This window comes from Geotrypetes seraphini, chromosome 5, assembly GCF_902459505.1.
Source record: "Geotrypetes seraphini chromosome 5, aGeoSer1.1, whole genome shotgun sequence".
Lineage (NCBI taxonomy): Eukaryota > Metazoa > Chordata > Amphibia > Gymnophiona > Dermophiidae > Geotrypetes > Geotrypetes seraphini.
In genome coordinates, this window is record NC_047088.1 from 139,084,932 (window position 1) to 139,111,055 (window position 26,124).

A 26,124-nucleotide genomic window follows, 5' to 3' on the forward strand; every position below is an offset into this window, starting at 1 on the left:
GAGATGGCTTGGCACCCGTCCATCCGACCAACAATTTTTAAGGTACGGGAGGGAGGTAGGGGGGGTTGTGGGTCAGCGGGGGGGGGTGTGTGATTGGGGGATCGGTCGTGGGAGGGGTTGCGTAGAGGGCAGGAGGGGGAGTGGGGGGTGTCACCAGGCCAGGAGGGCTAGGGTTCTCTCCTGGCCCCATTGGACTCAGCAGGGGGGGGAGTTGGGATCGTGGGGCAAGAAGGCTTGAGCGCCTCTCTTGCCCCGATGCTGTTGGGTGTTTGGGGTGCCGCCGGGGCAAGAGGGCTTGGGCTCCCTCTTGCCCCGAACATAGTTGGGGTTTCGGGGTGCCACTGGGGCAAGAGGGCTTGGGCTCCCTCTTGCCCCGAACATAGTCGGGGGTTCGGGGTGCTGCCGGGGCAAGAGGGCTTGGGCTCCCTCTTGAGCAGAACGTAGTCGGGGGTTCGGGGTGCCCCGGGCCAGGAGGGCTTGGGCTCCCTCCTGCCCGGTTCGTTGTGGGGAGGGGGGATTCTGTAACTGGTGTTGTTTTTGACAGACACCGGTTACAGAATCCAGATTTTAGGCGAAGGACTGGCTCCTCCTTCACCTAAAAGCCCTTGTTTTGGGCATTTGGGACTTAGGCTTTTTGTAGGTGATTATATGGTGTAAGTTTAAACGTAGTGGTGCTTTGGTCGTTTAAACAGCTGAACGTAGAGGCAGGCCATTATCAAAAAAAACCTTCATTTGGACTTTTTTTTGATAATGGACATTTTCCCTGCTTCTATTTTCAACGTTTAAGACCTTAGGCCAAAAGGGGACTTAGACTTTTTTTTTGATTATGCTCTTCTAAGGCTTGGATTCTCTAAATGGCACAAATTGGAACCCAAACTTAGTAACCCCTCCCAACAAAAATGCTGTTGAAACAATGTTTTTAACTGAGTTTCATGGCGCCTAATAGAGTCTAAAAAGTCAGTACCAGAATCTTGCATCCAAAGGCACTTTAGGCCACCTAATGCCACCTATAGGTGAGGATAATGTCTTAAGTGGCATTAGGCAGCCTAAAGCGCCTTAGGAGGTGCAATTCACATTATAGGTAGGCACCGTAAATGTAGGGCAGGAAACCCTAGCTTACATTTCCAGTGCTTACCTTTGCTGGAGGCACAATTCTGTACCTGGCGACCGCTTTTAAGCTTACTATGGCACCGGTTACTGAACCCGGGCCTAGGACCCAAAAATAATCATGTCTCAGACCCAAAATAATGTTTTAAAGCTAGGCCAACCATATAGGTAGCCACATACAATGAAGATGATATGTGGTGTACTGATGACAGTATTCAACTTATCAGCCAAGATGCACAGTTCCTTCCCCTCCCTCCTAAGCTGCACAGTTCCCAACCAGAAGTATCTGACTATAAAATTATCAACACACTGGAGTTGTTGAACCTTCACCTGTTTTTTTTGCCACATTTAGGGCATATACCATATAAGCCTGTCTGGCATCGGCCTCCATTCTCTCATGCTGGATTTGTTGTTTGATTTGGTGGAAGGAGGACAATTAATGTTACCTGGGTACAAATTATATCGCAAGGATAGAGTAGATCAAATTGGAGGGGGTAGGGTTGTACTATATGTTTAAAAGGTGCTCTATCTTCTTTTTAAACATTAATGCCAGAAGCCTGATTCCATCCGGTTAAGTCCCAGTCCATCCTTTTGGAACAAGCTCCCTCTTTCCCAGAAGGTTGCCCAGTTCCTACAAATCTAAATCCCTCATCCCTGCACCATTGTCTCAACAACGCATTGAGACTTTGGAGCTCTACCTGCTTCTTGGGTCCTGCGTATGGAACTGGGAGAATTTCTGAAAATGCAACCCTGGAGGATCTAGATTTCAGGTTTCTACCTAAGAGCCTAAATTTGTCTTCCAGAACCTCCCTCCCACATTTTCCTATGTCATTGGTACCTACATGTACTAGAACAGCTGGCTCCTCCCCAGCACTATCTAAAATCCTATCTATGTGATGCATGAGGTCCGCCACCTTTGCACCAGGCAGACAAGTGGCCAGGTGATCTTCACGCCCACCAGCCATCCAGCTATCTACATGCCTAATAATTCCCTTCTGGGCAGAAGCCCCTGGAGACACATTCTCAGTGCAAGAAGATATTGCATCCCCTGGTGTGTAGGTCCTAGCTACAGGATTATTTCCTACTTCACCAGGGTGATGCTCTCCTTCTAGGAGACCTTTTTCCTCTAAGGCAGCACAGGGGCTACTAGACTGGAGGTAGGACTTCTCTACAACATCCCTGTAGGTCTCCTCTATGTACTTCTCTGTCTCCCTCAGCTCCTCCAAATCTGCTACTCTAGCCTCAAGGGAATGTACTCATTCCCTGAGAGCTAGGAGCTCTTTGCAGTGAGCATACACATATAACTTCTCGCCAACTGGGAGAAAGTCATACATGTGACACTCAATGCAAAAGACTGGATGTCAAAAACTGCTGGAATGTTTCAAGGGTACCCTTCCATAGACAAAAAACATCATCTATAAAGCGGACCCAATATATCATTTGATCAAAGTATATTGAAGAATATATACACCTCTCCTCAAAAGAATCCATGAATAGGTTTTCCACAGTGGGCACAAATGACGCCCCCATGGCCACTCCCAAACGTCACTTATAATAATTGCCTTCATACAAAAAAATAATTTTGAGTCATAGCCACTTCGCTTAGGGCTATCAAAAAATGTCTATCATCCAAAAATTCTTCTAGCATTTCCAGAGCCTTCCCTTGAGGGATGGAGGTGTATAGGGAAGACACATCCAGAATAATTAAATACTTCACATGCTGACTATCCCAGGTTTCTAACAGCTGAAGAAAATGTGTAGAGTCCTTTACCAGTATACAAGGTCTCAAATGTAAATTCACATATTTACAAACATGTTCTAACAAGGAGCTAATACTATTGGGTGCCTCTGTGGATTATCTTTATCCGTATGTATTTTGGGAAGTAAGAATAGAACAGCAGCCACACAAACTTTAGAGGTCAGATATTTATATTCATGTTTTATCAGTATTTTATCTTGTAGTCCTTGATTCACGACACTTTTTAATTCGTTGTAAATAAACCCCATTGGATCTTCTGTTCATCTTAAATATGTATCTCTATCCTGCAACTGCTTATAAACCTCTTGACTGTATAGTTCCTTAACCCAAGCTACCACCGCTCTTGCCTTTGTCAGCCCGCTTAATCACTATAGATTTTTCTTGTTGTAATTTCTCAAGGGCTTCCTTTTCTCTTTTTTGTAAATTATTCTTATATTTTAAGGGTTGGCTCTCCAATCTCGCCAGTTCTTGCAGAACAGCCATTTTGAAATTTGATAGAACCGAGTCTAAGGGCTCAGGTGGTGCCCAAGTTGATTTTTCTCTAATCACAGACTTATCAGGTATCTCTGGGCTTGCAGAAAACTTAATATGCAACTATAATCTCCTTATAAATTTTTCCAGTTCCACCCTAAATTGAAATGGTTGATGGTTATGGGTAGTGACAAAATATAAACCCTTAGATAAGATCTGTTCCTCTACCTGGGAGATCTCATACCATGACAAGTTCACCACAATTGATCCCTCCTGGTTTGTGAGAGAGAGAGAGAGAGAGGGGTACGGGGACACTCCTCAACAAATAAGTCTAATCTGCTCATATCCAGAAATGCAAAACAAAAACAATTAAATATAATTGAACCAGGTTATTAGACATTAGAAACTGGAACGACAAGAAACAATGCTATAAAGCAGGGGTAGGGAACTCCGGTCCTCGAGAGCCGTATTCCAGTCAGGTTTTTAGGATTTCCCCAATGAATATGCATGAGATCTATTTGCATGCACTGCTTTCAATGCATATTCATTGGGGAAATCCTGAAAACCCGACTGGAATACGGCTCTCAAGGACCGGAGTTCCCTACCCCTGCTATAAAAAGACAAAGCCTGCACTGTCAGAAGGGGGTGCCCTAATTAGGGACCCCCCAAACTGAGTGTGAACCCCATTCTGATGACACTCTTATAAAGGTTAATCAGACAACAGATATCCAGCTTACCAGTACTTGGAAAGGCAGACAATCGGCAAATCAGCAAAGCATAGGACGAGTTCCCGGAATAAAGTTGTGGATATACAAGAAAGAATATTAGCAAAGGTAACAACCTAATCTTTCATTCTTGTACAATCCCACTTTATTCCAGGACTAGGGGAACGTAACAGAGCAGTCCCAGAGAACCAGGGTAGGACTGATGAGCCTGCTGCCATTAACAGACAACAAAAGCAAAATCCTGCTTGGCCGCCACATCGATCCTGTAAAACTTGGTGAACAGATGCAAATAGGACCAGATAGCAGCCCTGCAAATCTCTTTCAAAGAGACTGCCGACGCCTCTGCCCAAGAGGAAGAGATACCTCTAGTGGAATGAGCCCTCACTGTGAGGGGTGCTTCTTTCTGGCTGCAACATAAGCTGCGGAAAAGGCCATACAGATCCATCTGGAAATGATGCCGTGGAAGCCAGCCTGCTCCTGTAGGCAGGGCCCACTAGAACAAAAAGATGGTCAGAGAGGTGATAATCATTCGCAACCTCCAGATACTGTAAGAAAAGCCTGCACATATCCAAGGACCACAACACCCAGTCTTGCTCCCTCAAGCCAGAGGAAGCAAAACCAGGAAGCTGGTCTTACTGATTCACATAGAAAGCGGAAACCACTTTCAGAAGAAAAGAAGGAACAGTGATCAGCACCACACCAGAAACCATGATACACAGACAGGGATCCTGGCAGGAAAGAGCCTGATGCTCTGAAACCCTGCGGATGGATGTTATGGCCACCAGAAAAGACAGTCTTGATCATAAGATCCATTAGGGATGCCTGCTCCAGAAGCTCCTAAAGCAAAAGAGCCAGAGAATGGAGAACCAGGTTGAATTTCCAAGTCGGACATGGAAGGTGCAGCAGAGGCCGAAGCCTCAGAGCACCCCGCAGAAAACAAACGACATCCAGATGAGCTGCTAAGGAGCCCCTCAGAGAAGAAGGACCCATACAAGAAAGACCGACAATCTGCACCCGCAGAGAAGCCACCTTCAGGCCTGTCATCAGGCCATTTTGTATAAACTCCAGAATATGAGGAATCAATGGAACAAATGGGTCCACCTGTCACAGGACACACCACATCTGATAACATCTCCAAGCCTTCGAATAAGCAGCCACTGCAGATTTATTTTTGCTGCGAAGCAACATGGCAATTACCGCTGAAGAATAACCCTGGCCAGTTAAGGCTGCGCTCTCAATAGCCAGGCCATAAGAACAAAGTAATCTGGATCCTGCAGTGCAGTTGGGCTCTGTGTGAGGAGGCGAGGGTGAGAAGGGAGCCAGAGTCCCTGATCCCGTAGGAGCCAAACCAGGTTGGCATACCATGTATGCCTTGGCCAATCGGGTGTGACAAGGTAGACTTTCCCATGGCCATGGCTGAACCAGAGCATCTGGGCCTTTGCTGCCAGCCTTGCAATGCCAACTGAAGAATCGATCGGCTTTCTTGTTGGCCGCAGTTGCCATGAGGTTGAACGTGGGTCACCCCTACTGTGCTACTATGCAATCGAATGCCCTTTGAGATAGAGACCACTCTCTGGAGTCCAGAGTCTGATGACTGACAAAATCCACCTGAATGTTGTCCACTCTGGCCACGTGCGCTGTTGACAGCGTCACTAGGTGTCTCTCTGCCCACAGGAAGAGAAGCTGTGTCTCCAACGCCATGGCATTGTCTGAGAAGACTCAGATGGCTCAATGACAGAGACAATCTTTGAAATTGATTAGAGCAAGTCAAATTGCCCGAAGTTCCAGATGATTTATCGACCATTTGCGCTTTGAGGGAGCCCGCCGGCCTTGAACAGGGACGATCATACACACCGCTCCCCAGCCTTTGAGACTCGCATCTGTCATCAGAATCACCTACTGCAAAATCCAGAGGGGAAGACTCCTAAAGAGTGAAAGAAGTTGCAGCCACTAGGCAAGACTGTTCCATGCCACTGATGACCAGGGCAGGGGCGCATATAACGGGTCCTGTTGCGGACTCCAGCACAAAACCAGAGCATCCTGTTGTGGATGCAAACGGGCTCTGGACCAAGAAGCCACATCAATTGTTGCTACAATGGTCCCCAGAACCTGGAGGTACTGCCAGGCCGTTGGGACCAATGTAGCCAGAAGGTTCCTTTTAACCTGTTGGAGTTTCTCCTGCGGGATATGGACAGGAATACTTTGTTCTGGCCCATGGGAAAGCAAACTCCCAGGTTCTCCAAATCCTGAGTAGGCTTGAGGTGACTCTTCCTGAAGTTGATTATCCAGCTGAGACGCTGCAGCAACTGCACCACCTAATGAACAGCCTGATGTCCCTTGGACTCTGAGGGGGCTCTGATCAACTAATTGTCCAAATACGGGTGAGCCAAGATACCCAGGGTGCAAAGAGGGGCTGTCACCACCATCATCACTTTGGTGAAGATCCTGGGCACCGTTGCCAACCCAAAGGGCAGAGCTGTAAAATGGAAAAGCTGCTCCAGGACTTGGAACCTCAAGTATTTCTGGTGGTCTGGAAAAATGGGAATGTGGAGATACTCCTCTGTCAGATCCAGGGAGGCCAGAAATTCCCCTGGAGTCACCAAGGTGATCACCGAGTGCACTGTCTTCATGCAGAAGCAAGGCACTCTAAGCGCTGCATTGACTGCTTTGAGGTCAAGAATCAGTCTCCAATCCTTGGAGCCTCTCTTTGGAATGATGAAGTATATTGAGTATCTCCCAGAGCCCGAGTTGTGCTCTGGAACGGGCTTTATATTTGCAATATCTATTAATCTGCGGACTGTGGCCTGTACTCCAAGAGCCAACTGTCAGAGCTAATGGCCTGCCACTTGGCTAAAAAGGTTGACCACTGCCCCCCTATACGTGGGAGGGGAGGCACTGACCTGGTATCAGAATTGGTTCTTAGCTGCTCTCTGGCCGGATGACTCTGCCACAGTCTGGCAGATGAGGAGGGCTGCTGGCCAGCTGGGAATCCCGAGTACGGATGAGAACACCTGAATGGACAAAAATTAGAGAGCCCTGAACCCCTGGAGGGCTGGGGCCTATTCACAGGCAAAAACTTAGGTCTGCAATCCTGCATACTGGCCATATGATCATCCAACTCTTGGCCAAACAAAAGTTGAGCCTTGAAGGGCAACCATCTCAAGGTTGCTTTAGAGGACGAATCACAGACCACTGACGGATCTACAGCATCTCGTGAGATGAAATGGAATAGGCAGACAGCTTAGAGAAAACCTTCAACATGTTATACAGGGCATCAGCCACATAGTCCACTCCTGAGAATAGGAAATCCAGGTGCTGGAGCACAACAGTGTCAGGATCATAGCAGAGCTTGGAATGGCATGCTCTGGCCATGAAGGAAGAGGCCGCCGCCTTTATGCCAGCTGCTGTCAAATCAAACAGGTGCTTAAAGATGAAATCCACATGCTGGTCCTGATCATCCTTCAGGACCATCCTCCCCCTCGTCACTGGGGAGAAAAGTGTGTTTGGTGACCTGTGCCACTGAGGAATCCACCTTAGTGGAAGCAAAACACTTGTTAAAAGAGTCCACCATAGATTAGAGCTGAGACAAGCACATTTCAAGGGACCCTCAAGCGCCACCCAGACTTCTGTAAGGATCCAAACTATGTCAAGATGATCAGGAAAAGAGGCGGATTGTGGCCTCTGGTCACTCATGAGGGAACATTCTGCCAGGACAGGCTGCTCAGCCTGCAGCTTCAATTCAGAGATCAAATCCACCGAAGTGCGGGCTTGAAAAATCTCCACCTCCTGGGATCTTACCCCACATCTGGGGTCCTACTTGGATCCTGATCCTGGAGATCCTCTAGGGCTGCCACATGTTCAGCAGTCATGGTGTCCACCTGCATACGCAAAGGCATTGTAAAGGTATCGGGAGCAACCATGGGCATGACCGGTGTATTGACCAGGACTCCAGAAGGGAGGCAAGAGACAAGGCCCTGGTCCAGAGGAGGAGGGGTCCCAGCGGCATCAAGGACGCTTGCGGAAGGGTAATAGGCAGAGATTTCTTAGCCAAAGAAGCCAAAACACATCCTCTGGGGCAGGAGACAGTTCCTGCAGATCCATTTTAGAATGTTTGGAGGAGCTGTGAAATTTTTTCCCCGAAGTGCGCTTGCATTTTGCTGAAGTGCCACATGTGCACTCCCCTGGGTCTCCTGATGCCCTTTTCATGAGTACTTGGGCAGAAATAGCAGGAAGACTCCCTTCAGAGGTCGAAAGCACAGGGCAAATTTTGCCCCCCTCATGGGTCGCAGTTTGTGGAACATGCTGCACACCTGACAGAAATCCACCACAAATAAGGGATGAATCTACCACATCCTGCCCTGGGGAGTTCATCTGAGTGGTTTTCTTGCAAAAACGAAGCTTGCAAGTGCTAAAAATAACTTATTTTAAATCAGGGAAATCCAAAATGGCCACCGCATGTGTCGATTTTGCACAAAAACAGCCAGGGAAAAACATTAGAAGCCCTCAAACGGCGATTTTAGGGGTGGGGTAGGACATGCAGGGAAACCTCCCCAAACCCACTTTTCTAGAAACCACCCCCCCAATTGCTGATTCAGGCTGCCAGCCTGTACTCACTGTGACATCTGTTGACTGGAAAAACACTGCTTAGAGAGCTGAAACAACTTGCAGGGAGATTCTCTGCCTTAGAAAGCAGGCAAGCTGGACTTCAAATTTTCAGACTGCTCCACTGGCCAGATATCCACAGTTGGGTACCTCCACCATCCTCGGATACACCGCACAGATGCCTGGCAGAGGATGCAGTCTGGCCCTGATCCTGGGCGCACCTCCACGGAACCACGCAGCCTGCTTTCGGCCCACTAGCAGACGAATCTGAGGTGAGCAAGTTCTCAAGAGAATAGTCCCTGAGCCCCAATCTGAAGTGCTAGCTGTCCAGAGGGTATACTGGAAGCAGACTTTACCTATGATCTGCAATCTCCCGCAGTCAGAGCTATCTCTGCAGGGAACTTCTGCAGCATGAGGGTGAAAACCACGAACGAAAAGATTGAATTTTAAAGAAAATAAACACAAGCAGAAAAGACAAGCTCATACAGCCTGGCTTGTAAGAAAGAAACTGGTTCTTGAGGGGACAGTGCTGAGGTGAGAGGGGTGGAGCTTAAGTCTCTGAAATATGAGACTTCCTACAAGTCCTAGCAGGTAGAGGGAAATAACCCATTAGTCCCGGAATAAAGTAGGATTGCACATGAAGACTCTATTTCTGCACTGTCCAGAGAATACTGAGGTGGTCTACTCAAATTTTCAGAGGTACTATCTGGGTACACATTGCTGAAAATACATGTTAGACCTGGTCAGCATGATTAATTATCTAAGAACATTCCAACCCAATTAAATCATACTTAATATTGACACCTTAAATTGGAGATAATGGAAATTGATATATTGTTTTCTTGCTGACCTGCTCATAGTTAATTTAACGCCACCATTTACCTTTCCTATTCAATTGTGTTGTGCAAGTTCTATGTTACTATTATGTTCAGGACCTAATGAAGGAAGACTCAGGAATGCAATTTTGGGGGGCATCAGTGTATAATATGATGACCAGTTTCTGACTTTTACTATTTCAGGTCACTTACGGAAAATGTACAACATAGCTGAATATGTGGGTTTAGCTGTTCTGACTAAAAAACACAAAAATGATTCGAAAGAAGTGACTCTAAGCACTGTACCTCAAGAATATCCATTCAATAGTTTTAAAATACCTTATGACTGAAAGGAAAAATATGGTGCAATAACAGTGAATACAAACATAGACATGTGCAGACTTACCCCATGTCCTGAACAGCTTTTCCCATTAGAACCAAAAGGGCAACTGCTTATGTTCAAAAATTGAATCTGAAGACACTTTCTTTCCAGACACATCATGGACGGACCACAAGGAGTACCATCCTCAATGTATCCCAAATCTGTCTCATCATCTAAAAGAATATGAGCACCACTGAAGGAAAATAGAAAGATAGTTATATAGTAGAAAGAGCAAAGTAATATATTTTAAGCACATTTCAAAACAGTTAGCGAAATACATGACATCATTTTTAATTGCCTCTTTATAGCACAATTTCTATTACTTACTTATTCGTTGGCAATGTTTGCAAGGCTGTATTTGAGGAAAAAGCGTATGAACCAAAGCAATGCCTGTGCCTAGGGACAGCAAGAAGTGGATCAAAGCCATGGGAAGAAAATAATTTACTGATAGAGTTTCATGTACATATATCAAATTCTATATATATTGCCAAAAAAATTAGCACTAAGTACTATTCTATAAACAGAACTCTGAGTTAGGAGCCATTTAGAGAATAGTGCCTAGCAAGGGGATCCGCGCCTAACTTTTAACTAGGGTTTACAACTGAAATCTGGATATATTCTGTAACAGTGCTTGCAAATTCTTGGAATGCCCATGACCCTCTCAAGGCTACATTCCTTTTTCAGAGCAACACACTAGAGGCCGATAGTCAACACTATTTAGCTAGCCAGGAATGGCTCCCAGACATCTAAATATCAACATTCAGCAGGAGAGGGGGGCGCTAGAGAGCCCGAACAAGATGGAGGCTTGAGTCACGAGCTCCCGCCACTAACTCCGCTATTTCTAGCATATCACTTATTTTATCTGCGAAAACTGCCGATTTTTTGTGCAACTATGATGCCTCTCCCTAAGCAGGGCAAAATTGAGGCTGCCTTTGCCGGTACTTCGGGTGCCAAACGACAGAAACAGGATCCCCGGAGGCCCACGAAAAGCAAGACGAACAGGCCACGTGTTGATCCTGAACAGACAATTTCAGACCAATTGCAGCAGATCTCCAATATGATGTCGGAAAGTAAGGACGATATAAAGGATATTAAATATGAGATAATGAATCTCACGGAAAAAATATCTGCAATGGATACCAAAATGATTGCATTAGAGCGTAAAACTCAACTAATTGATGAAGTCGCCACGAATCAAAAAATGGATCGGAGAGCCATACACGCCATGGAAGTTCAGCTAGAGGATCTTGGCAATCGTGGGCGTCGTCAGAATTTACGTCTTAATGGGCTGAATGAAGGAATCGAAGGTCCCGATGCCTGTAAGTTCTTCGAAGACTGGCTTCGAAGTGCTCTCCCTTACTTTTACCCGGCCTTTGGAGGTGGAGAGAGCTCATAGGGTGCCCACTAAGGCACAAACCGGCTCCCAGAGGGCGAGACCGATAGTAATGAAACTGCTTCGCTTTCCACACGTGGCGGCGATCCTGGAAAAGATGCGATCGATCCATAAGATTGAATGGCAGGGTCAGACCATTTACATATCGGCGGATTATACTAAAGCTACAGCAGATAAGCGGTGAAGATTTCTTGCTTTGCGTCCGCGTTTGCGGGCGCTGGAAGCCCGTTTTGGTCTCCTTTCGCCGGCCCGCTTCAAAATCACTTTTCAAAATAAAACTAAGACTTACACCGATCCGGATGAGGTGGAGCATTTTATTAAGGAGCAAGAAGCATTACACCATATGGAAACGTGACTATACTCCTCTGTTTCCTCCTTTTTAGGGGATCCTTCTATTTCTGTTCCTGTTACTATGCCTTAGTATAGGCTATGAGTGATGTGCTTTCTTAGATACTGGTTATGTGTTTCCAATACTGTTTTGCAGTGGGGTTGGTGGGGGAGGGAGTTGACTCGAGTCCTCCATGTTGTAGTGTCTCTTCCCCTCCACAGGCCCTCGGGGCGCCGTTTGGGCGGGATGATTGCAAGGCTTCTGCCTCGCGGGATGGGGGGAGTTCGGTTGATTGCAGGGAGGGTGGGGGGGGTGTATGTATGTATGTGTGTGTGTATGGGGTTTGTTTCTTTTTCATTTTCCTACAGAGCATAGCAAACATTGTTTGGTTTTATATATTCAATGCAGGGGGTTATGTATACATGCGATGTTCCGTTTTTCCTTTTGCCATTACTGATGGCTTTCTGTAATGTTTTATCTCTGAATATTAGAGGTTTAAATCATCCCATCAAAAGAAAAAGGGCACTTCTGTATTGTAAACATCATTCAGCACATGTAGTCTTTTTGCAAGAAACTAAACTAAACTCAATTGAGTCTGCTAAATTAAAACGTGAATGGGTCTCTCAATGCTTCTTTTCCCCCGCAGTTGCCTCTAAGGGAGGGGTAGCTATATTAATATCCAAACACCATAATTACTCTATTGTACACTCTTCCCATGACTCGTAGGGACGGTGGGTTACAGTCACACTGGAAATTAATACTATCCGATACACCTTCTTTACAGTATATGGCCCAAATGCCCCCAACACTGAATTTTTTAGAACATTAGCTAAAGAATTAGCTTCTATATCCACTGATTACTTTATAATGGGAGGTGATTGGAATTTATTCTTGGATGCACATCTTGACCGCAGATCACAATCGTCCTATCGCTCTCCTCCTACACTTCCGTTATTATCACACATTATCCAATCCTATGGACTAGATGATGTCTGGCGTCTCTTTCACCCGAAAGGTCTTGAATTTACTTTCTGGTCCGCATCTCATGCTTCTGCCATGAGATTGGACTACTTTCTTCTGTCTCAATCTCTCTTGTCGTCTGTACGTTCCACTTCTATTCTCTCTTGCCCTCTTACTGATCATTCAGCTGTTTCAATTTCCTTTTCTCTCTCTGCTCCATCATCACCTACGCCTACCTGGAGCTTAAACACTGCTCTTCTAGCGGACATCAGGTAGAAGATTGGACGGTGGAATATTTTACACTTAATGACACACCGGAGCTGGCATTTCAAACCATTTGGGATACCTATAAGGCCTACCTGCCCGGTAGAATCATAGCTTATTCGGCTCACTTGAATAAAGAACGAAAGCGCGTGCTCACTGACTTAGAAAATCGAATTAAATCTTTAGAGACAGACTATCATTTGACTCCATCCATCCCACTTTTGACTCAGCTCCGTAAATTCAAATTCCAGTATAATTCCATTCTCTCTGAACTGGTGTCTTACTAATACAAGAAGGGGCTCTGTACTATGAACACCGTAAGAAAGCGGGGTCCCTGCTGGCCAATTACCTCAAACACAAAAAGAGAGCTGGGCATATTAAAGCTCTCAAGCCAGCTGGTTCTATGATCACGGATCCTAATGACATAGCTAACTATTTTAAATCTTTCTATGAGCATTTATACACTTCAGGGGTTAACCCATCTGAAGCTGATTTTGATAATTTCTTTAAAGATATGACCCCTCTTACATTGCCATCTCAATTACTGGAGAATCTTAATAAACCTCTTTCCGAATTAGAGATAGGAGAGGCCATAGATGGCCTGAAATCTGATAAGGCGCCGGGAGGAGATGGACTATCTTTGGGATTTTATAAGGTCTTCCGGAAGATTATACTTCCCAAATTATTTACACTATACTCTGATTTTTTGAATAAAGCAACTAGTGGAAGCACTTTTGCTGAAGCAGATATTGTAGTATTTCCCAAGCCTGGACGGGACCCAATGCTTCTGTAAAATTATAGACCCATATCACTAATCAATTATGATTGTAAAATCTATGCGAAACTTCTTGCAGACAGACTTGCCAAAGCTCTCCCATTACTTATTCATCCTACTCAATGTGGCTTTGTGAAAGGTCGACTAACAGCGAATAATTCTAGAGTTTTCTGTCATGTACTACAGGCAGCACAAAATGTTTCCACTCCAACATGTGTGATGTCATTAGACGCGGAGAAAGCCTTTGATTATGTGGAGTGGAAATATTTATTCTATACATTGAGATGGTTCCAACTAGGACCGGTTTTCACAGAAATGGTTCATATTTTATATACCAATCCCAGGGCCAGATTGAATGTGGAGGGGTATATGTCTTCATATTTTTCCTTGTCTAGGGGAACCAGGCAGGGCTGCCCATTATCCCCTCTTTTATTTAATCTGGCCCTGGAACCTTTGCTGCGCAAACTTGATTCTGATCCTGATATTACAGGTATACTGGTGGGTCCAACTGAAGTGCGCTTATCGGCTTTCGCTGATGATGTGCTCCTCTATGTATCCAACCCGACAGATTCACTCCTGGCGGTTCTTACTCTTATATCCAGTTTTGGTAGGCTTTCAGGATATACCATAAACTGGGATAAGACTGAAGTATTGCCCTTGAATGTCTATTGCACACATGATATGGTTGCACCGTTCGGCCTTACTTGGTGTTCCATGACCATTAAATATTTAGGAATTCATTTCTGCAACACTTGGCAGGATACGGTGGCTTATAATGTCAAGCTCCTACTCTCCAAACTTCAAACACTCTGCAACCAGTGGTCACCCCTATATCTAACCTGGTGGGGCAGGTTGGAGACCATTCGTATGATGTTGACCCCCCAAATTCTTTATGTGCTTCAAATGCTGCCCTTGCCCCTTCCTCCCATTTTGTTTAAACAAATAGACCAAATCTTAACTAGATTTTTATGGTCAGGGAAGCCACCTCGTATTGCATTGTCTACCCTCAAGAAACCCTGGTCCCAGGGTGGGGTTAACTTCCCTCATTACAAAAGATATGCTATGGCGGCGCTATTGCGGGGTGCCAGTAAGTGGTTTTTGCCTCCTAACTGTGCTATTTTGCCTTATTGGGGCTTGCTGGAACGTGCATTGGCGTTGCCCTATACTTTAGCTGATGCTTATTATTCCAAAACAGTCCCTTGCTTTAACAAATGGGAGGTATTACATGTTACCCAACAGGCGATCCTTGAATTGAGTCGAACTTTACAACATCCTCTATTTACCAGTATTCACTGCTCAATTTGGGGTAATCCTAACATCAATATAGGCTCCAGTATGGTACATTGGCCTTCATGGATAAGGGGTGGAATATGGCATATACGGAACATTCTGAGGAACCATAAATTACTGTCTTTTGCTCAACTGCAGTCAAAGTATAACCTACCCTCCCATCAGGCATATAGATATCTTCAATTATGTCACGGTTTACATGCGACCTATGGTCCTGAGCTTGAACGTCTGCAGAGGGGTTCTCTTCTCTCGTCCACCTTGTTGACTTCCTGGAGTACTAAACCACATTTGATGTCTAGGATCTATGATATTATACAGGGTACAGACTTGGATGATCTTCTCCCCATCCAACGACAATGGATCCAAGATCTTCAGTGTCCTGTTTCTGAGCAACAGTGGATTTAGGTGTGGTGTCATTGCAACCGACCTCTACATTCGGCGTCCATCAGACAATCATTGTTTTTTGTTCTACATAAATCGATATGGACTCCTGTTAAGCAACAGCGTGTCTCCCCAACGCTCTCCAATAGATGCTGGCGATGTGAGACCCATCTTGGTACTTTTCAACATATGCTCTTTGACTGTCCTCTCGTTTCTGCTTTTTGGACCGAGGTGGGAGATGTAATAAGCCATGTCTTTTCCTCTCCGATGACCTTATCATACTGTAAGGTAATTTTACAATCTGCCATACTGGACCCTCCCCTCTCTCGTTCTCATTCTGTTCTTTATGATATTCTCCTGAGTTTAGCCATAAAAACTGTGCTCCTCCATTGGAAACACACATCCCCAGTGCCTACGATTCAATGGTGGAATATGGTGCTTATGTGCTATAAATATGAATTACGCTTGGCAGAATGTAGAGGATCACAAGGGGCTTTTCACTGCATCTGGTCTCCCTTGAAGCAATATTGTTACTGTACAACTTGAATGTATACGTACCTCTGTAATACCCATCATTTTCGTTCTTGTATGCTTTTATTTTTTTTTCTCGGAACTATGTATGCTTTACTTGAACTGTTACTATTTGTAACACCCCATGGATGTTATGCTCTGATGCTAATCTTGATTGCTCTTTTGCTTTTTGGTTTGTTGTTCTGTTGTTTTATGTTTTGCTTTCTCAATAAAAAGATTTGACTTAAAAAAAAACATTCAGCAGGAGATAGCTGGCTATTTACCGTTGAATATCCAGGTTGGTGGACTGGCTGGTGACCGACTATGTTATGCAACATAGCCAGTCACTGCCAATATTCAGCAGCTGGCCAGACAAGTTCGGCAACTAGATGGCCATTAGGACTTAGGGAGGAAGGGCTGTGGCTCACTTGTTGAGCTGCTGCCTCTGCATCCAGAGGTTGTGAGATCAAATCCTTGTGACCCTGGGTAAGTCACTTAATCCTCCAGTGCCCACCGTTTTGAATGCCAGCTTTGAAATGCCAAAGCAACAAAAAGGCATTATATAAGTCTCCATTCCCTTTAGCCAGCTACCCAGTGAATATCAGCTTAACCGGCCAAATCTAAATCAGAAATTCAAAGCTGGTTGCTGGATATGGCACTGACATTGAGGTTTTTTTTTCTGTCATGGACCGCAGTTGACAGGCGTCTATCTCCAATTGTCTGACTAGAATTTACAAGTGCATTTTTATACAATAGAATATTAAATTACATTAGTGATTTCTATTCCGCCATTACCTTGCGGTTCAAGGCGGATTACAAAAGGAGTTATCTGGCCATTTCCAAAGGAATTAAAGAATAGAGCGGGTTGCGCTATTAGTCTATCTTCAAGGATTTCTTGAATAGCAGGGTTTTTATTTCTTTTCTGAATGATTTGTAGTCTGGGGTTGTTATCAGTAAATTGGAGAGTTTTGCTGCTTGTGTGGCTAGAAGGCCATCGTACAGTTTTTTTTGTTTGACATTTCTAATAGGGGGGTGTGAATGGTGTGTGGGTTCTCCTATGTCTGGTTGTGGTAGTTAGGATTAGGCGGTTGTTCAGGTAGGCTATCTCTGTTTATGGTTTTAAATAGTAGGCAGTAGAATTTGAATAGTATTCTTGCTTGTATTGGGAGACAGTGTGAGTCGATGTATGCTGCAGTGATGTGGTCGTGTTTCCTTAGTGAATAGATAAGTCTTAGAGCTGTGTTTTGAACTGTTTGTAGTTGTTTTATCATGGGTGTGGGGCAGGGGAGATAGAGAATGTTGCAGTAGTCTAGAAGACCTAGGACTAGGGACTGGACCAAGAGCTGGAATTGTGCTCTGTTGAAGAATTTTCAAACTTGCCTTAAGTTTCTCGTGACAGCAAATGAATTTTGTATTGTTTTGTTGATTTGTGGTTGCATAGTACAGCATCTGTCTATCGTCATTCCTAGAAGTTTTAGAGTAGGTTGTATGGGGTATATTACTAGATTTGTTATGGTTGTGGTTTTGTTATTTTCGAGGAGAATGAATTTTGTCTTGTCTGGGTTCAGTTTCAGTTTGTGATTTTTCATCCATGTTGCTACTCTTTCAAGTGTCCTGTGTAGTGTGTCTGTCATGGAGGATATTGGTTGGTCAAAAGGAAGGAGAATGGTGATGTCATCTGCGAAGCTATAGGAGGTTAAGCCTAATTTGTCCAGGCAGGTGCCAAGGGATGCAATGTAGAGATTGAAGAGAGTTGGGGATAGTGGAGATCCTTGGGGTATGCTGCAGGGGTTGGACCATGGTTCTGATTTTAATTTGTTCAACTGTTCTGGACTATAGGAATCCTTGAAACCATGTGTGTACCTTATCTGTGATTCTTATTGTATCTAGTATTTGTAGTAGGATGTTATGGTCCACCAGGTCAAATGCTGCGGTGAGATCCAGTTGTATAATCAGCATTTTTCTACCTGTGCTGAGGTGTTATCTAGATGTGTCCATGAGGGAACCTAGTAGTGTCTCTGTGCTGTAATTGGTTCTGAAAACAGATTGTGTAGGGTGGAGTATGTCGTGGTCTTCTAGGTAGTTGGTGAGAAGCTTGGCTACTAGGCCTTCCATTAGTTTGACATAAAGTGGTATTGAGGCTATGGGTCTGTAGTTGGATGGTTGATCTGTTGCTCCTTTAGGGTCTTTTAGGATCGGGGTGATGACAATTTCGCTGAGGTTTTGCAGGAAAAGGCCTTCTGCGAGCATGGTTTGTATCCATTGTAAGAGGAGAACGCGGAATTTAATACTGGAGGATTTTAATAGGTAAGGAGGGCAGTGGTTGAGGTCGCAGGCTGCATGGCTGTATTTTTGTAGAGTTTGTTAAGGTAGGATCATTGTATAGTGGGGAAGTGGGACCAAGTTCTATCTGCCGCAGCTGATTATTTTTCTGTGGGGGGCATTGTGATCGCTTCTAGGTGGGATGGGGTTCCAGTGAGGGTAGTCCTGGCAGTTGTAATTTTGTTTTTAAAGTATTCAGCTAAAAGAGTGGCTGAGGGGGGAGGGGTGTCGTTATTGGCCAGGTAGGGTTTGGTGTCTGTGAGTTCTTTGAGTATTTGGAATAGTTTTTCTGTGTCTTGGGTTTCTTTGCCTATTAGGTTGGTGTAGTGTGTCTTTCTTTTTTCTTTTAGTTTTAGCTTGTATTATTGGTTTAGCTTTCTCCATGTTGTTTTCGTGGATTCTTGGTTATTCTTTCTCCATTTTCTTTCTAGTCGTCGGCATTGTCTTTTAAGTAGGAGTAGTTCATTATCGAACCATTTGTCTGATCGTCTGATTATTCTGGGTTTTGTTTGTATTGCGACTAGTTCATCTAGGGTGGCTGTACTTAGCCTGCACCATTGTGAGATGAAGTCCGTGGGGTTGCATTCTTGTATGCCTTGCAAGATGATTGTGTAAATTCAAATTGTTGCCAATAGGCACTGATAATTGATTATTAGTGCCCAATTATTGGCGCTAATTGATTCATTATTCAATTTAGAGATAGGGAAAATACGTAATAGTAGCTGAATGAAAAAAAAAACGCCTTGATGATCTTACGAAGGACAGTATTTAAGTACCTAAATAAACATAATCTTACTTCATGGGCCTGATATTCAGACCATGGGAGGCAGCCCACATAACTCCTAGGGTCAGCACTGGCCTAGGATATTCAATGCCAGGCCAATTCCAGTGACTGGCATTTAATATCTGTTTTATTTGGTCAGCATTAACTTAACCAGCTAAGTCAATATTCAGCACTGCTGGTTAAGTTATTAATGACCAAAGTTCGGTCTGCTATTTACGAGGCCCAATTTGGCTGTCTATCAAATATTGGCGCTAAAAACCTCTTCCATGCTTTTGTAAAATGTGAGGAGAGGTGGTTATTTGTAACAAATACTTAGAGAGATATTTAGTTAACTCAACACTGCTGAGTACACCTGCTTTAAGTCAGGTATCGGGCATCTTTATCTGATATACCGCCAGTCATAAAAAATATCTGAGCAGTGCATAATCCAAAATAGTAAACAGGAAGCAAATGCAAAACATACAAAGACAAATAAAAGCAAGATTAAACCAGCAGATCTACAGGCCAGTTAGTGCAACATGGAACTAACTAAAATAAGACACATAAGGAAAAGGGCCACAAGGGCAAACAATAGAGCTCCATGGGCTGCAAATAGCACTGGTGCTGGTTCATCGGGGGAATGTCGGGGAAGGCAGTCATCGGTGGCGGAGGGGGGGGAAGCCTTTTTCTTGTTTTTTTTTTAATGAGAAGATATTGTGCATGTGTAACACACCCACATCTGTGTCCATGAAAGAAAAAAAAAAAAAGTTTCCTACCCCGAAAAGCTGAGTGGCAGGAGGCCTCCCCTGCCTTTTAGCTGTTTGGACTTACCCTGCCGGCTCTGCACATGTATGAAAGTTGCTCTCATTGCGATCAATTGGACGGGAGAAATAGGGATTACGACAAACCTCCATGTAAATCATTTACATGCAAAATTTTTTTGTGCATCAATAGCTTTTTTATAATTGGCCAAAAATTGGACTGGAGTGGACCCACGCAGTCTTATTGATCCTGTTTAGTGCATCTAGCTCCTAGTCTCCAATCCCTCCACTTTCCATTTCTTGCCATTCCACAGTTCACTGAAAGGCAGTTTACCATCTATACCAGTGGTTCCCAAACCCTGTCCTGGGGGACCCCCAGCCAGTCGGGTTTTCATGATATCCCTAATGAATATGCATGAGAGAGATTTGCATACCTGTCACTTCCATTATATGCAAATCTCTCTCATGCATATTCATTAGAGATATCTTGAAAACCCGACTGGCTGGGGGTCCCCCAGGACAGGGTTTGGGAACCACTGATCTATACCAAGGACCAAATTTAATGACAATCGCTATATGAGGGGGTACTGAAAAGTTCTCAGCCCAACCATTCAACTTCCTAAATTCTGAGCGTTATTTTGCTGCTGAAGCTGAAAAGAGTGATATCTTATTTCCTTAAGAGCCAATTTGCAGAAACAAATTCCTAAGTTTTGACATTGTTTCAGATCATTGATTGATTCAGATCATTTTCTTCTTGGTTGGGCTGAGACCTTTTCAGCACCCCTTTGTATGCCAGAAATCAAGGATATACAGTACAACATTATGTTATGTAATAAATTAAGAGACATAAAATATATATTCACCTGTACATTTAACATAGAAAATATCATTCAATGATATTGCATATTCCATGCATTCTATGACAGAAATAATTTGCAATGGTTATTCATCAGTACCTGCAGTCCACTACTCGTCCTTGGTGGTTAAAAGATGTTGGGGTCACATCTCCCTGAATCTGACCAATTCGTGGAACTCTGGTAACATTAGCGCAGAACAGAAAGCCACAAAATACATCACTATAAGAAAAAATAAACTCAGTTGACAATTGGTAACTTTCTGGATGACAGATAAAGACCATTAAGGCCTGTCTACACTGCCCATTTTCTAGGTCTACTGCAAAACTGCAGAAACCATTTATTCTTTGTATTTATCTTCATACTCCGGTTCAAAATGTGTTTTGTGCTTGCCTCATGTTGTCTTAAATTTCAATAATCCTTTTGCCTCTGCCATTTCTAGTGAGAGGTTATTTTATTAATCTATCACAGTGTATCCCAAACTGTGTGCCGTAGCATATAAGTGTGCTTCCTGAGATTACAAGTGTGCCGTGGCTCACAGAGGAGGAAGAGAAGCACCAGCCAGCTGACTTGCGTCTCGCCACATATCTCCCTGGACTCCTGCCTTCCGTGTCTTCTCCACATCCCCGGAATAGCAGCGGCAGCTCAGTGTGTTTTTACTTGTCCAGAGAGCTGCCATGAGGATTAATTTAGACGCGGTTTTCATCAACAGCCTCTGGGCCTTTACTAGGTTGGCCCATTTAAGTGATGCAACTTTCTCTTTTGAAAGAGGAAGTCGCATCATTGTAATGGGGATGGGGAGAAAGCATATTAGCTGTGAGTGGGGTTGGGGGGAGGGAGGAAGGAAAATTGTTACAGGAGGAGTGAGAGTGATGAGAGAAGGAGAAATAGACATGGGGTGGAGGAGAGGGAGAAATGGTGCATGGGGAGAGAACATGGGTTGGAGAGTGGGAAGGAGAGGCAAGGGACATGAATTGGGGAGTGGGAGGGAAAAGGCAAGGAACATTGGTTGGGGAGTGAGAGGGAAGAGGCAAGGAGAGAGAGAGAGAAAGTGTGGAGGAGACAGAAAGGTTCGGACTCATGGAGAGGGCGAGATGGATGGGGAGGACAGAAAGGAGGGAAGGAGAAATATCACACTCGGAGGGAAGGGAGAGAGGGCAGAGAGTGAAAATCTGGACTCATGGAGGGAGAGAGAGAGATGTTGGTTAGGGGAGGGAAGGAGGACCAGAGCAGAAGAATGAAGGAGGAAGAGAGAAAAAATGTTAGACTGGTGGAAAGGAGGGAGAAATGTTGGACTGGGAGGGGGGCCAGAAAGGAGGAAGGGAAGGGATATGGACTGCAGGGGGCAGAAAGGAGGAAGGGAAAGAGAAATGTTACACTGGGGGGGGGGGGGAAGAGATGACTAAAGGAAGGGAGAGATATCAGACCAGGGAATGGAAGGGAAGGAGGGGAGTCTGGTAATGCTATAGAAATAATATTAGTAATGGTAGAGAGAGATGCCAGATTATGTGAAGGAGAGGAGAGAGATGCCAGACTGGGAAGGGGGGAAAGGAAGGAGAGAGATGTCAGACCATGGAAATAGGGAGGGAAGGAGAGAGAGATAGGAAGGGAAGGTAAGACATGGAAAAGTAGATTTTGAGAAGAAAGCAGACAAATTGAAAAACTGAATGCTAACATAATACCAAAGATGGATGCAAGGCAGAAAGTGAAGATGGATGAGAAGGCAATGGAAACATAGTTAAATAAAGTCACCAGACAACAAAGGTAGGGAAAATGATTTTATTTTCAATTGAAATGCATCAGTTTTGAGAATTTATATCTGTTGTGTATATTATGTGTATATGAAAAATGAATGGAAAAAATTGCATTACAATTAATAAAGGGGGCGAGATCTGGGGAAGAGCTTGGGTGGGTCTAGGGTGGAGCTTGGGAGGTCTGTGGTTGGGGGTACTCAGTTGATATTTGTTAGACTTCCCTGTTGACATGCCCTACTAGCATTTCAGGGTCTGTCATGAGGGCCTCTGCGCATGCGTGGATGTCAACGTGATGATGTCACGCATGTGTGTGATGTCATCACGGTGACGTCCGTGCACTTCTGGGTGCCTCGAGCCGTGGCCACTACCTTTAGTGTGCTCCAACTAGAGAAAGTTTGAGACACACTGATCTATCACTATCTCTCTGATGGCCTTAGGCCCCTCCCAGGGGAAGGGCTGCCATTTTGAAGAAGCAGCCCTACCGGTAGGAGGTAGTCGGCACCCCTCCTGCCAATGTTTCAGCAAAAGGTACGGGGGGAATGTCAGAAGGGTGTTAGGAAGAGGGGGGGCTGGGGAGATTGGTGGAGATGTCAGGGCCTATGTGGACTGACCTTGAGAGGGAAAGATATAGGGATGTGCGGATGTCAGAGCAGTGTCAGGAGGGTATGTGGGGTGTTGGGAGGGGGGGGGTCTATTCTTAGAGGGGGGACTGTCGGTGCAGGACATCTTTCCTTGCCAAGACCAAGGCTAGCAGAATAAAATGACACCGAAATTCAACAGGTGCCTGAATATCCCTTTTCTAATAATTTCTAGCAACTTATTTGCTTTTTGGTCACTGCTGCACATTGGGTGTAAGGTTTCAGCATATTGTCTACGAAGATACCTAGATCTTTTTCTTGGGTGCTGACCCCTAAAGTGAACCCTAGAATCTGGTAACTTATGACTTGAATTATTCTTCCCAATGTGCATCATGTTGCATTTGTCCACATTAAATTTTATCTGCCATTTGGATACCCAATCTTCCTGCAATTTTTCATAGTCTGCATGTATTTTAACAACTTTGAATAATTTAGTGTCTTCTGCAAATTTAATCACCTCACTTGTCCTTCCAATTTCCAGGTGATTTATAAATATTTTAAATATCACCAGTCTTAGTGCAGGTCCCTGCGGCACTCCCTGTAGCACTGTTCGCCGACGACGCCAAACTGTGTAATATAGTAAGTGAAAGCAGTCTCAAGGGTAGTATGACGCAGGATCTGATCATGTTGGAAAACTGGTCCTCAACATGGCAGCTGGGCTTCAATGCTAAAAAGTGTAAGGTCATGCATCTCGGCAGCAGAAATCCATGCAGAACATACACCTTGAATGGAGAAGCACTAGCTAGGACTTCAGAAGAACGGGACTTGGGAGTAATCATCAGTGCAGACATGAAGGCTGCCAAACAAGTAGAGAAGGCCTCATCCAAGGCAAGGCAAATGATGGGATGTATCAAGAGAAGCTTCGTCAGCCGCAAGCCTGAAGTCATAATGTCACTTTACAGAACCATGGTGAGACCTCATCTGGAGTACTGTGTGCAATTCTGGAGGCCACATTACCGTAAAGATGTGCTTCGAGCCGAGTCGGTCCAGCGGATGGCCACTAGAATGGTCTCCGGACTCAAGGGTCTCTCATACGAAGAAAGACTGGGCAAATTGCAGCTCTATACTCTAGAGGAGCGCAGGGAAAGGGGGGACATGATTGAGACATTTAAATATGTCACAGGACGTGTCGAGGTGGAAGACGGCATCTTCCTTCCCAAAGGACCCTCGGTCACAAGGGGGCACGCGCTCAAACTCAGAGGAGGGAACTTTAATGGTGACACCAGGAAGTACTTCTTCACAGAAAGGGTGGTGGATCACTGGAACAAACTTCCGGTGCAGGTGATCAAGGCCACCAGCGTGCTCGACTTTAAGAATAAATGGGACATCCACGTGGGATCACTACGAGGGTCGAGCTAAGGAACTAAGTCATCAGCACCCAGACTTAATGGGGTGGGTCAGTAGAGTGGGCAGACTTGATGGGCTGTAGCCCTTTTCTGCCGTCATCTTTCTATGTTTTCTATGTTTCTATCCATTGAGAAAAATGACTATTTAACCCTATCCTCTGTTATCTGACCAATAACATAGTAACATAGTAGATGACAGCAGATAAAGACCCGAATGGTCCATCCAGTCTGCCCAACCTGATTCAATTTAAATTTTTTAATTTTTTCTTCTTAGCTATTTCTGGGCAAGAATCCAAAGCTTTACCCTGTACTGTGCTTGGGTTCCAACTGCCGAAATCTCTGTTAAGACTTACTCTAGCCCATCTACACCCTCCCAGCCATTGAAGCCCTCCCCAGCCCATCCTCTACCAAACGGCCATATACAGACACAGACCGTGCAAGTCTTCCCAGTACTGGCCTTAGTTCAATATTTAATATTATTTTCTGATTCTAAATCCTCTGTGTTCATCCCACGCTTCTTTGAACTCAGTCACAGTTTTACTCTCCACCACCTCTCTCGGGAGCGCATTCCAGGTATCCACTACCCTCTCCCTAAAGTAGAATTTCCTAACATTGTCCCTGAATCTACCACCCCTCAACCTCAAATTATGTCCTCTGGTTTTACCATTTTCCTTTCTCTGGAAAAGATTTTGTTCTACGTTAATACCCTTCAAGTATTTGAACGTCTGAATCATATCTCCCCTGTCTCTCCTTTCCTCTAGGGCAGGGGTGCCCAACGCGTCGATCGCGATCGACCAGTAGCTCAGGAAGGCAACTCGAGTCGATCGCGGAGCCCATCCCGGGCTCCGTGATAGACTCGTTTTGCCGTCCTGATCTATGGGCCGATCAGCCTTCCTCTCCAGTGTTCTCCCTAGGGCCTTTTAGCTGGGCGGTCCGCCCAGCTGTCATCTGCCGCTGCTGAACATTAAAAAAAAAACCCAAAAACCGGCTTGGAGATTTCAGCCCGTAGCGAACTTATGCTCCGGGCTCTAACGTGTGCGTGCCGGCTTCTCTTCTCTTCCCTCCGAAACCGGAAGTTATGTCCGGGGGGGGTGGGGGGGGAGAAGGGAAGCCGGCACGCACATGTTGAGAGCCCTGAAGCAAGCGTTCGCTACGGGCTAATGCGGGAGACAGGTTAGTGAAGCATTTGTTCTTCTTCCTGCCGGGTCCTGCCTACTTTCTGTTTCCGCGAAGGCAGGACCTGGCAGCATTTCCCCCAATAGGTTGATCACGATCTTGGGCTGATCAGCCTTCCTCTTCCCGACGGCAGAATTGACGTCAGGGAGAGGAATGCTGGTTGGCCGAAGCAGGGAGAGCTTGGGGCCTGTTATTGGTGGTGTTTGGGTCCTGGTCCCCGATGGTAATGGCAGTGGCAGTGGCTTGGGGGAGGGCAGGGAGAAAGAAAGAAAAAGGGCAGGCAGGGATACAGAAGGAAAGAAGAGAAACAGAAAAAAATGAAAGGGAGGCAGAGAGAAAGAAAGGGCAGGGAAGAGGAAGGAAAAGTTGGGGGAAGGAATGAGGTCTGGAGGAGAAGAAGCATACAGGCTAAAAGAAGGGAAGAAAGATTGGATGCACAGTCAGAAGAAGAAAGTGCAACCAGAGACTCAGGAAATCACCAGACAAGGTAGGGAAAATGATTTTATTTTAAATTTAGTGATCAAAATGTGTCTGAATTTATATCTGCTGTCTATATTTTACACTAAGGTCCCCTTTTACTAAACCGCAATAGAGGTTTTTAGCGCAGGGAGCCTATGAGTGTCGAGAGCAGCGCTGGGCATTCAGCGCAGCTCCCTGCGCTAAAAACTGCTATTGTGGTTTAGTAAAAAGGAAGGGGGTATATTTGTCTATTTTTGTATGGTTGTTACTGAGGTGATAGTGCTTAGTC

The 26,124-nt window shown here is 45.0% G+C and overlaps 1 protein-coding gene across 1 annotated transcript in view; it reads right to left on the reverse strand.

Annotated features, from left to right (window-relative positions):
• The window catches only part of ADAM23 (ADAM metallopeptidase domain 23), a 727,231-nt gene that overhangs the window by 78,180 nt on the left and 622,927 nt on the right, over positions 1 to 26,124 (reverse strand). The window contains 2 exon segments of the mRNA XM_033945744.1: positions 9,886 to 10,054; positions 20,565 to 20,684. Coding sequence (XP_033801635.1) covers positions 9,886 to 10,054; positions 20,565 to 20,684 — 289 coding nt within the window.